Source organism: Pan troglodytes, chromosome 16, assembly GCF_028858775.2.
Source record: "Pan troglodytes isolate AG18354 chromosome 16, NHGRI_mPanTro3-v2.0_pri, whole genome shotgun sequence".
NCBI classification, from domain to species: Eukaryota; Metazoa; Chordata; class Mammalia; order Primates; family Hominidae; genus Pan; species Pan troglodytes.
In genome coordinates, this window is record NC_072414.2 from 52,515,037 (window position 1) to 52,527,516 (window position 12,480).

The 12,480-nt window shown below is 41.2% G+C and overlaps 1 protein-coding gene and 1 long non-coding RNA gene across 8 annotated transcripts in view; one reads left to right on the forward strand and one right to left on the reverse strand.

Annotated features, from left to right (window-relative positions):
- Positions 1–12,480, forward strand: part of LOC107968493 (uncharacterized) — a 50,355-nt gene that overhangs the window by 29,584 nt on the left and 8,291 nt on the right. The window contains exon 3 of the long non-coding RNA XR_002939489.3: positions 1,749–1,874. This is a non-coding gene — a long non-coding RNA (uncharacterized LOC107968493). The remainder of the gene's footprint in view (positions 1–1,748; positions 1,875–12,480) is intronic.
- The window catches only part of RORA (RAR related orphan receptor A), a 735,316-nt gene that overhangs the window by 15,576 nt on the left and 707,260 nt on the right, over positions 1–12,480 (reverse strand). For all 7 annotated transcript variants that reach the window (XR_010151721.1, XM_016927663.4, XM_063795105.1 and 4 more), the window contains 2 exons: positions 5,959–6,100; positions 2,573–2,968 (listed from right to left, as the gene is read on the reverse strand). Coding sequence is in view for 6 of the 7 variants with exons in the window: in XM_016927663.4 (XP_016783152.2) it covers positions 2,573–2,968; positions 5,959–6,100 (538 nt within the window). In the remaining variant the exon portion in view is untranslated. The remainder of the gene's footprint in view (positions 1–2,572; positions 2,969–5,958; positions 6,101–12,480) is intronic.

The window sequence follows — 12,480 nt, forward strand, 5'->3', positions numbered from 1 at the left end:
AGACCTTTATATTTTAGGAGTAGAGAAACTACAGCTCGCAGATGTTATGTGATGTATACTGGGTTGTATAACTTATATTAATGCCAGGACCACAACCCATATAAGCGGATTTCTTGTCTCATGCTTTGCCCAATATATCAGTTGTTTCTCCTGCGCAAAGCTTTAGATATCAATTATAGTAACAAACATAATTTGCACTTAAAACCTAGGTCGTTTATCTGGAATGTATAATTCAGGTACTAATTGTACACCAAGGGCAAAATTTCCTAGCCAAGGATGAAGACATATTTTTCACTAAAAGTAATAGGTTGTGCATACTACACTTGAAAGAGAGAATTGGACTTAGGATGTGTTGGTTTATAATTTATTTTCCTATTATACAATTGGTTTCACTTGTTTAAAATCTGATGACAAAGTTTAGCCTAAAATGAAGTCAAGAGTCTTAGTTAAAGAGATAGCAGGCTTTAAGCCCCAAAAGAAATACCAGGGAAATTTAAGTAGCTTTGGAGAAGCAGCAACAAGACTTGGGCCACTTTCATGATACTCTTAGCTCCCTGAAACACTTTGCATGTATAAATGGGATAAGAGAATTAGAGCCCAATTATATACTTTCCAGATAAATGCTAGTTTAGTTTTGGGTTTGGGAATTCTCCTAGTGATGATCTCATTTAATTTATCCTGGTAAATGCCACAACACCTGTGAAAAATCCCTAATTTAAAAGCACATAGAGCAAGCACGAGGGGCAGGGCTCCCAGACTGCACTGGAAAGTGAGACCATGGAAGAGGAAGCTGACTTGTCCGGGAGCCTCAGGGAATCGGCTCAGCCATTTCTGGCCCCACTTCAGTATGAGTGCATTTTTTAGCCAAAGTGCCATGTTCAAGGTCACGCTTTGCCTAAGGCCTATGGATTTATTTCAGGATTGAATATTTGACAAGCAAACAGGACAGAGTCACTAGTATTTATGGTAAGGTGGAGGCAAACCTAAAGTGAGTCAGGTCATTTTTCATGGTATCATGTCAGCTTTCAATCAAATCCTTATTCATATCTGAAAATTGTACTTTCATTACAGTTCTGCTTAAGGCTCAGCCAACCAAGATTTCATGACAAAAATGGAAGGTTTTTGTTCTAGTTCAAGAAAAAAAAAAAATCAAACCTACCTCTGCTCAGCTTGGCTTCTAGTTCAGAGGTTTCTCTGTTAATCAAAAGAGCTGCAATACACCTTTTAATGCTGTTCAGTGGTTAAAGACCAGGCTTAAAATGTCCCTGCTCTTGAGGATTTAAATTTAGACCCATAAAGAGATGCTTGTGTAAAAACCGTAAAGAACATTCAATTTGTTCTATTTGGAGAAAGATTTTACTGGAAATATAAATTTTCACTTAAAAGATGTTTTATGGGGTGCAGAGGCAGAGAAACCGTCTAAAGAACACAGCCATTATTTCTGTGAACTGAGGATTTCTGTGCTCAAGTCTGAACCTGCTGTTTCTTTTCCGTCTGAAGTCTTCATTCTCTCCTCGTATTAACTTAGTCATCTCCACAGCAACTAATTGAAATATCCCAAAGGATTATAACCTTGTGTGAGGAACCACCAGGAGGAGCAGATCAAATTTAAAAACTACAAAGGTTCTTATCAAAGTTTTTCTAATAATAGTGCTGTACTTAAAAATCGATTAAATATAGCAGCGGATGTTAACACAACTTCCTCGAAATGGAAAGTTGCCCATTGTCTGTGTTATCAACATTTCTAGGTCACATCTCCCAAGAAGCAGTAATGTTCCAGCAATAAGAAAAGGACAGTTTTTTGTCTTTTGCATGGTGAGCCTTATATGAATTACATCAATTTTGTCACCAATATCCATCATCAGAACATTTTGGTAAGTAAAGAAGCTGATTTCTGTTGAACATTTATACTATATATCAGAGTTGCAAAAATGAGATGCCTACAGGGGCTGTGCATATGATATAAATGGCGGGAGTCAGGTGGGCCCATTGAAAGGTGTAATCCCCTGGCTGTTGCCAGTTGGCTGTTGACATTCACAAATGTTGGCCCAGTGTAAATAGATCATTTTTTCCCCTCCCACAAGAAGCTAAAAAAGCTGAACTTTTGGGTATAATTATCCAAATTTAAATAGTAGCAACTGATTCAAAAATTTTAAAACTCTGCCCTGGGCAAAAAAATATGTCTGTGGGCCAAGTTCAGTTTGTGGACTGCCATTTTTTTTTTTTTTTTTGTCACCTTAGGTATAAAGCAATCCTTGGAATATAACTAAAGTAAACCACTAATGAAGTTAATGTAGCCATTTCCTGAACTTACAGTTTTCTGCAGAATTCAAAGACTGCTTCCGTTGGTTTTGCCCCATTTCTAATGCTGAGAGGTCAATGCATGTATTGGATAAACCATGGGAAACAGCAGAGGGTCAAAAGCAAGGGGGCAGGGCAGAAAATTAAGTGGCCCAAATGGTAAAGGTGAATTGCATCATTTAGCAGAACTCATTAGAGGAAAGTCAGACATACCCCTTTTACTTCAAAGGGCATGAATAGAGCATCCCAGGAGAAGCATGCATGCCATTACCTAATTCTGCCATGGACACAGTTGGGGAAGTCTCGCCGTTGGTGAACGAACAGTAGGGAAAGAAGCCTGATGCTGGTGTGTAGTCACATATTGGTTCTGGTTTGATTCCATTGATATCAAGACCTGACTGGTCTGGGGAAGGCTGTATGTCCAGGTAGAAGCTGCTGACGGCGGAGTCTGCCTTACTCCCCTCAGGGGTGTGCCCGTCAATGTAGTTACTGAGGTCGTCGTGAAGTTCCGTCAGCCCGTTGGCCGAGATGTTGTAGGTGGGCGTCAGCGGCTCAGCCTCTCCAGGCTGCTGCTGGTGGTCGCGCTGCTGCTGCTGCATCCGGTGTTTCTGTACTTCTGCATACAAGCTGTCTCTCTGCTTTTTTGACATTCGGCCAAATTTTACAGCTGGAAGAAAAAAGCCAAACCATACTACATACAATGTGCTTTTCTTCAATATTCTCTCCTGCGAGCTTTGGGGTTTCCTTTGAAGTCTCACACAATCTCAATCCAAAACTGCATGACCACAAAATAAGGACATATTCAGAAGTGAAAACAGTTCCAACCCACACAGACTCGCTCCAGCTCCCCAACAGCAAACACACATCCCAGAGAAACTCATGTTTCAGAAAGAGGCCTGGTGCAGGTAGGAGGGGCCCAGAGAGATGCCACTTCTGTTTCCCTGCTGTCACATCCCCCCTGTTTCCACTGCGCCCCACTGATAACTTAATGGGCTTGTTCACTCTCCCCCCGTGCAGCTGGCTTAGGCTACCTCTTTCTCTCCCACGTTCAGACCAAGGCACAGGGAAGCAAAGACTCACAGGGTTCATCAAGGAATAAGCAGTCAAACCTCAGCGTTCATTCAGTTCACCGTCTTGTACGCTCCGACAGTTCTCCCTGATCAAATGGCCACTTCTGCAGCTTCATTGTGAGGTCTGAATGAACTGGATGAGGCCTCTGTAATTCTTTGAATTACATCAGAGTACCTGACCTAAGAAGCCCCCTCCTCCAGTCATGGGTCATGGGTCATGGCAGCCCCTGTGGAACCCTGAGACCCATCTTTATTTATTTAGTTAGTTATTTTGAGACAGAGTCTTGCTCTCTGTCACCCAGGCTGAAGTGCAGAGATGTGAACATGGCTCACTGCAGCCTCAACCTCCTAAGGTTCAAGCGATCCTCCCGCCTTGGCCTCCTACGTAGCTGGGACCACGTGTGTACACCACCACACCCAGCTAATTTTTTCACTTTATGTAGAGATGGAGTTTCGCTATGTTGCCCTGGCTTGAGGTCTGGAACTCCAGGGCTCAAGCAATCCTCCAGCCTCATCCTCCCAAAGTGCTGGGATTACAAGTGTGAGCTACCACTCCCAGTAGGACCCATCTTTAAACACTTTCTGCTGTTCCCATTTAGCCTCAAGTAATCACAGCATCAGGATTTGGAAAGGACAAATATGGTATTATAATATAAGATCCTTATAATGTATGATCCTTGTTGGGCAGATTTCTGTTTGTAATGCTTCTCTTTGGGATGTGTCCCCATATTTAAAGTGGAGCAGTCACTATAATGAATAACTTTCCAATTCATTCAGAATATCAAATGAATTCTTGTGAAACACCAAGATAACTGAAAACAAAAACACACTAACAAAAAACCCTATGATTTCCTGGTCTGAATTCTTGCATGAACTCATTTATTTTTCAGCTAGACTCAGTCTTTGCTGGAGGGACTTAGTTCTCCTAATTGATTGTGGTTAAATTTATAGCTGATGGGGTGGATGCATTCATCCATTTGACTATGATCGTAGTTATAAGAGTCTAGGGCAGGAGGCAGGATAGATGGACACGAAGTTGGGAACCAAGGCCCTCACAGTGGCCAGGTGGTGAATTCTTTTCTTGCCAAAGAGGACGCGCTGTCCTTGTTCACAGAGGAAACAGGTGAGCTGGAATACTGGTCACTTTCCAGTTTCCACAACTCAGATAAGAAACTTGGGTGGGGCTGCTCAGGCAGCAACCAGGCTGATGTGGGCTCTGAATTTCAGAACCATAATTTCTTAACCTCCAGAATTCTTTCTATGCCTACAACAACTTGTGCTATTTCTTATATGCAAAATTTTCAGAAGGCATACTGAAGGTGCTTAATTTTTTTGAAAAAAATTTTCTAGGACACTCAAGGGGCCTAATACCCACAGGTGAAACTTTCTGCTGTGACTCCGCAATTATGATTTAACTTTTGTATTAATATTAACGACAGTAATTATATCCTGTAAGTGAAATAAAGGGACCAGCTCTTGAGAAAATGCACACACAACTTGTGATTTAAACTTACAAATTGATGAGATATACCTAACTTTGTCAGTTTAGTACCATCGGAAGATGAAATCTGCAGAGTTGCATGTCACAGGAATTTCTGAGAATATGGTGGAAGTTCTGTGATTTGTATCTTCCAATGTCAAAAGCTTCACTTTTGTAGTGGTGCACAGAGTGCCTCTTAGAATACGCAGGAACAAAAGTGAACTCGTGCCTATGTAGATCTACAGGCGCTAAGAACATCAGATTATGGGGAAGGCAGACTGTTGGAAAGCCTGCTCCGCATTCTGAAGTATTTTTCCACAGGCTGAAATTCCACTGGAGGAGACATTTTCCTTCAAAGGGATCTCTTAAGAGAGCCAGCTGGTATATTTGGAAAAATCCTTAAAATGGACCCGCTGTGCTTTCTGCCCAGTTTCCACGTATAAGCATAACTGTCTTGAAATCTGGTGTTGATTATTCAGTGCACTTAAGATAGTTTTCCAGGAAGATCTTGAAATGTTTTGTACTTGAATGGTAGACGGTCTCTATTCCTTAAAGTAGCTTCATTTAATGAAAAGAACACTTGTCATTGAGCTATGCTTTGCACTATTTTCACACATTCTGTATGTACAAATATTTGGCTTTGGCATGTGATTCAAAATATCCAGTTAGCATAAAAGCGGCTTCATCCCAACCTCCAATAGACTTACTAGTGTAAAGCAAGTAACAGTTGTGGTTCACATTTCCTGCAGGGGAAAATGCCTAGAGGAGACATCTTTATTAAGGCCTTCAGATGACACTTACCGTCAGTCAATCGACCCACCTATAATGGCTGAAATATCAAAAATCTGAAGGTGTTCTGAGCACAAGACACTTCTCCTCCACACCACCCCCACCCATCAGCCAGCCGGCTGACTCTGAGGATGAGGAGGAGGAGGAAGCAGCTGCTGTGAGTTCCATGTAGCTGCCAGAGGAGCATGGGGGGCGGGGCGTAAGGTGGAATAATGAGGAGGGGGCAGGCGGGGCAGATATTGGCAGATCTGAGTCCAGGTTTCAGAAGGCACTTTCACAACCCCGTGCAACTGTACAACTCAAGCTGTGAGAGCTCACCATCTCGAGACATCCCTACGGCAAGGCATTTCTGTAATCGACAGTGTTGGCAGCGGTTTCTACTGGTTCGATCAATCAAACAGTTCTTCTGACGAGGACAGGAGTAGGTGGCATTGCTTTGCTGACTTCTCCTGAAAAAGCCCTGTGATATGGTTGTAAAATATAAAACAGGTTAGTGTCAGAATGAGTGGTATGATACTAAAGGCAGGATGCTAAGCACTGAGTGGCATTAATATTTAATGGAGAATTAAACTTGTAGCAGAATCATCCAGGAGACCATTAATGAAATTAAAGTCACTTCTTTTTCCTTGAGTAAAATTGATCCCCAGAGCCTAATCCTCCATCCCTTATACCTGCAAAACTTTCTTTAACTTCAACAGACAGTTGCCCATGTAAAAGGCACAGGACCAGGTCCTTGTTCTTGGCTTCTGATGATCAAAAGCAATGTGCCTGATGGAATGATACAAAAGGACTTACCTTTAGCCTTTATGGCTAAGAGATTTTTTGTAAAATAAATACAAAACACTTCCCTGGAATATCCAAGTTAAGGAAAATGCAGCCACACCACAACCTAGGGCACTGTGAACCTGGTGAACCATGGTAATCTTCACTAGCCCACTTCAACACACGGCCCTTTAGGCGTTTCTCACTCCCCAAGTCTGAATCTGCTATTGCAAGCATTAGATAACACTTGGATGGATTATTTTGGCAGATCAGATTGGGAATATTCCCTCATCCCTGGCAGTTTAGAAATACCACATGTTCAGAACCATGGCCTTTAAAGATGGAACAAATCCAGTCCAATGCTCATCAAGTTCCTCTCATGTCAAGTGCTGTTTGGGAAATGAGAGGGGATACAAAGATGTATAAGGAGCTACTGACCTCAATAACTTTATTTTTGTTTGTTTTTGCTAACTTCCTGAGCTGTATTCTTAGCTGATTTTCACTGTTTATTCTTAGAGTGTCAAGTTTTCCTTTTAGTGATGTTTTAACAGCAACCCAAAAGCTTTACTACGTAGTATTTTCATTCTCATTTAGTGAAAAACATGTTCTAACTTTCAATAGATTTCTTCTTTAATCCAGATATGATTTAGAAGCATATTTCTTAATTTCCAAACATATGGGGGCTTTTTTTCGGGGGAGGGGGCAGGGTCTTGCTCTGTCACCCAGGCCAGACTCCTCGGCTCAAGCCATCCTCTTGCCTCAGCCTCCTGAGTAGCTGGGACTGTAGGTGCACACCACCATGCCTGGCTAATTATACATACATACATACATATATATATATATTTATATATATTTATATATTTATATATACATTTATGTATACATTTATATATATTTATATATTTATATATTTTTTATATATTTATATATATTTATATTTATATATATATTTTTGGTCGAGATGGGGGTCTCGCTGTGTTGTCCAGGCCTGTCTTGAACTCCTGGCCTTAAGTGATTCTCCCACCTTGGAGTCCCAAAGTGTTGGGATTACAGGCATGATCCACCTTTTTATCTTTTTATTGCTGATTTATCTTTCAGTGATTTTGCAAGCTAGGGATGTATGCAGAAAAAAAATAAGGTAAGTAGAGTCATTTCCATGAAGCAAAGCCATGAAGGGTACAAAAGAGAATTATTACCTTCAAAGCTTTAGTTGTGAAGATAGATGACCCCAATGAGGGCGACACTAGTGGGGAGAGGTAAAATCCTAAAGAATTAACAGAGTGGTAGGCAAACTGATAAGGGTGCTCTCCCACCGAACGATTTTTCTGGAGGTCAATTTGGCAGTTGTATCAAAAATTTTTAAAAAGCCTACCCACTGAGCTAGGCTTTTAAGGAATACACCTTAAAGAAATATTTAGAATGGTAGAAAGATTTTCCTACAAGGGTGTTCTTCACAGTACTATCTATAATATAGAGAATGTAGAAAGATCCTAACTGTCCAACATTACTGAATTAAAAGAGTCATATTGTATACTCATACAATGGGATTCAACCACTACAAATGGTATTTCAGAAATATAAGTATTGATATAAAAGGTGATAAAAATATACCATTGAATGTTTAAAAAAGGAACTAAAGAGCTAAACATAGTATAATCCAAGTTTTGGGGAAAAAAAGGACACCCATATATTTACTATAAAAGAAGATTTGGAAAATTATGCCCCAAATTGTTGGCAATAGTTGGTGGGGCCAATCAGATTTTAATTTTCTTTTGTTCATCTGTGCTTTTTTTTTTTTTTTTTTTCCTACAATAGGCAGATGGGAAGGTATGTGGGCAGCTTGAGAAGAAGTGCACCTGCCTTCCTTTGTAATGGCTGGGGGCCTTTGTCGACCAAGTTGATGTATATGACCTCAGTTTCCAGTTCTTTGGAAAATCCATCCTGGGATGGGACAGGGCAGGACCCTGACTTCTCACTCCTCTTGCTTTCAGCCAAGCTGCTTGCTAACCTTGACATGGGCAAGGCTGGGGGCCTCATGTCTCAGACTGTCTCTCTGTTGTACTTTAACTCTACCCTTGATCAAGTCCCGCCTCTTCTGTAAAGCAATCTCTCTCTTCTGAAAAATATCTAAAGCTATGTTTTTTATTTTATTTTATCGTTTGTGTGTGTCTGTTTCCCCTGTGAAAAGGAAGTAGGAAGAAGTAAGGCTTTCTTTGGGGGCTTACTAGAGAGAATTCAAGAAAATATAAATGGTCACAGAGGCATATAATCCTTAGAAAGAGATACCAAGAGGTCAGCTGTCTAGGTATTCATTTTCCCCTGAGACACATAATCTCTGTCCAAGCTGAAAGGTGTTTATCTCTTTCTTGAGACTCTCTCACCGTTCATAACCTTGTGTAAAGGCATCACTGTGGATGCTTAAAATCAGGAATGTATTTGTTTTTCCTTTAGCTGAAGTTGGGTTTTGTTTGCTTCACATTAAGCCTGTTACAGTTTCTTGTATGATCACCGAATATGAGGAATGTCTGAATGATCTCTTCTTTTTTTCTTTAAGTGGAGCTAGTACTTGAGGGCTGCCATGGTATTTCCTAGATATCTCTTATGAAGACCAAATCCCAGCATCTGTCACCTTTCTTTCTAGGCTCTTTTCCACCTTGCATATTTCTTCTCAGAATCCTTTCCAATTTCTTCACTACTTCTTTTTTTCTTTTTTAAAACTGAGGCAGGGTTTCGCTATGTTGCCCAGGCTGGTCTCGAACTCCTGGGCTCAAGCGGTCCTCCCACCTCGGTCCCCCAAGTAGCTGGGATTCCAAGTGCGAGCCCATGTATCTGGCATTATTTCTTCATTTCTTTCAAAAGTCTGAAATCCCTAACTAGACATAGCTCTTGAATAATGGTTGGGTCATTAATGAAAAGGATGCCACTTTTTAGTTTGCACACACACATTAAGTTAACTTCCACCCACCATTAATAAAGTCCAAGACTGCTAACATAGAAGCCATATATTAATCATCAGTTAGCTCTGCTTTAAGGGCATGAGGATGATGATGACAGATTATCAGTCTTACTGAGTACTTGTAGTAACCATATCTTTTTATTCTGTATTTTGGATGCAGACATCTTCGGGCTTTGCAGACACTGGAGGGACTGCCCTTGCAGGGCTGGATAACTCCTACATACAGCAGACAACCTGCTGTCAGCCACCTCTCACACAAAACCAAGTGGGCTAGAGCCCACACCCAGGACACCTTCTTCATCAGGCCCTTACGCTTCTCGCCATGATTCCCCTGCCCTGGTCATCCTACGGCTAGGTACCAGACAATTAGGGACAGCCCCTACCTCCTAGCGCCGTCTGTAATGATTCAGACTAGCCACTTATCCTAATCCTGCTCATCCTGCTGCGCCTTCCTTCCTGTGGAAAACACCATGGAGGCTCTTGGCAGTGTTTCCCCACATCCCTCTCCCCTTCACTGACCCTGGCGCTTCCCCATGTGTCCCCTGTATGGCGTGGCATGGGCCCTGTCTCTAGGGATTTGTGAGTCCAGCACTCCCTCCTTAATCGTCGTTTTGCTTTCCTCGTTTCAGTTACTTGCGTCAACTGCAGTACAAGAATATTAAGATATTTTGAGAGCGAGAAGGGAAGCAAAGAGAGAGAGACCACATTCACATAACTTTTAATACAGTATATTTTAATAATTGTTCTACATTATCATTATTGTTGTTAATCTCTCATTGTGCCTAATTTATAAGTTCAACTTTATCACAGGTCTGGATGTATGGGAGAAAACAGTATCTAAAAGGTTCGCAGTTTCAGGCATCCCCATGAGGCTAAGGGGGGACTACTGTGTAACAAACTTCTTCCTTCATGACAGTCATTTCCAGATCTGTGTGTCTTATGGTACCTGATTAAAACAAATCCCAAATACCATTAAAACAGCACTGACTTCATACTCTATGCTTTATGCGGATTGTGACATTTACTTGTGACAAGGGCAATATTGGGCAAATCTTATCATTTCCCTGGTTTTAAGGCTGAAAAAACGGAGGCTTAGAGAGGTGTAGTGACTTGCTCACAGTCCTCGCTGTAGCATGGGGTAAAGCCAGGATATGACTTCACATAGTTTAACTCCAGAACTTACACTGTCATCTTGTTTTGTTTTTCTGCTTCTCTTGTGTGTCAAAAGAATTCCTCCTTAGTTGTTCTCATATGGGGCAACCATTAAATTAGGCAGTGTAAAAAACAAGTTATGCAGAATAAAGTAGCAAGAGCAATCTACTCTGAAATTAGTGTTTTCCCTCACTTTAGCACCTTTAGCTGACCCAGCTTCCTACCGCCCAGACATTTTACAAAATCTCTCTCTGCAGTTGCCTCCTGATCTGGATTAGGAGTCACATAAGAAAATCAGTCTCATGAGTCCATCATTTTTCCTCATTTCTGACCAGAAGTATTCTGCCCCATTTGCTTCACCTTACTTATTTCTAAATCACTCTAGCTCATTTAAACAAACAAACAAACAATGAAACTTACTGCAAGGGCACAGAATAACTATCATTAAAGATGTCTGTGTAATTAGGCCATAAGTTGCAAGGCAAACTCATGAAGCATTCCGTATGTTCTTTGAACAGTGGCACTGTGGCTCGAACCAATGTCCAGCTTCCACACTATCTGCTTGGAAGAGGATTACCCTTATTTGGAAGTCTCAGTTTTGAGGATTTGGGGAAAGCAGGCACGCAAGCAGACACACCTTATTCTCTACAGCATCATTTATACCTCAACTAAGTCAGCTGAGCAAATGCCTGCTGAAAAGTTCTGGGAGTGGCATAGCTAAGAACCAGAAAGGCGATCTTTCTTTTGGATTAAGTCAACAGAGTCATACCCACAAGGAGAACTATCAAATATCAGATGCGAGAGGTGAAGTGGGGTTATAAGGTGAGAGCTGAGAAGGGAGAAACAGGGTGAGTAAACCTCCATCACTCAGACGAATACTGAACTTTGCATTTCAGGAAGAATGAGGGTTTGGGTTGCTTCTTTTTCTTTTTAAAAACCTCTTCTTTTCAGTATTCCTTGGGGGGCGGGGTTCTCAGAGGATTAAGGGTTTGGAAAATTAAACAGATAAGATACTAAGAGTTAAATAACACATAAGAGGAAGGATTAGAAAGAGGAAGAAGAAGAAAAGTAGAAAGTGTGGTAGGTACCTTCCTACCTCAAGGTAGAAGTAGTGTGTTTCTAAGTACAGAGATAGATTTTGTCTGACTGGGGAGAAATCCTGCAAAAGGATTAGGAAGTGAGTGAGCTGAGAGACGAATTCCAGGGATTGGAAGTCATACAGAGAGCAGGGGAAGCACAAAACTAGGGCATGGAGTTTTGGGTGGAACTGAGGAGGCATAAAAAAAAAAGTGCTGAAGTTGTGAGCTGGGAAAGGTATCAAGTACATAATTTGGCAATTTTGTTATTTCTAAAAGATGAGCTAACAAATTACTTGGCTGTCATAAAAGTTCACTTTTTATGGATGTTAAAAATACATGGAGATGTTCATTTACAAACATGGTGGGCTTGAGCCAGAGAGCCACCATGATACATTTCAGGTAGTATATGTTTAGTGTGACTGTGGCGCACTACCACCACCTAGTGGCAGCAGATTACCATGCAGCTATTGCAAATAGAAAATTAGAATAAAACAAACAGGCCTTTGGTGCTGAAAGACTTTGAGAGATTATCAGGTACAGCAGTTGACATATAGGTGATGCATCAGAAACACCCACAGAGCTTTTAAAAGATACACCTTAGATATATCAAACCAGAACTATATATCAAACCAGAACTTTTGGCGATGTCGTCCAGGCATACATAATAGTTTGAAAAATGAGAAATTGCCATTTTTGTAAGTCAAAAAGGAAAAAAATTGTCATTTTTTTTTTGAGACGGAGTCTTGGTCCGTCACCAGGCTGGAGTGCAGTGGCATTACCTCGGGTCACTGCAACCTCTGCCTCCCGGGTTCAAGTCATTCTCCTGCCTCAGCCTCCCGAGTAGCTGGGACTACAGGCGCGCACCACCACGCCGAGCTAATTTTTGTATTT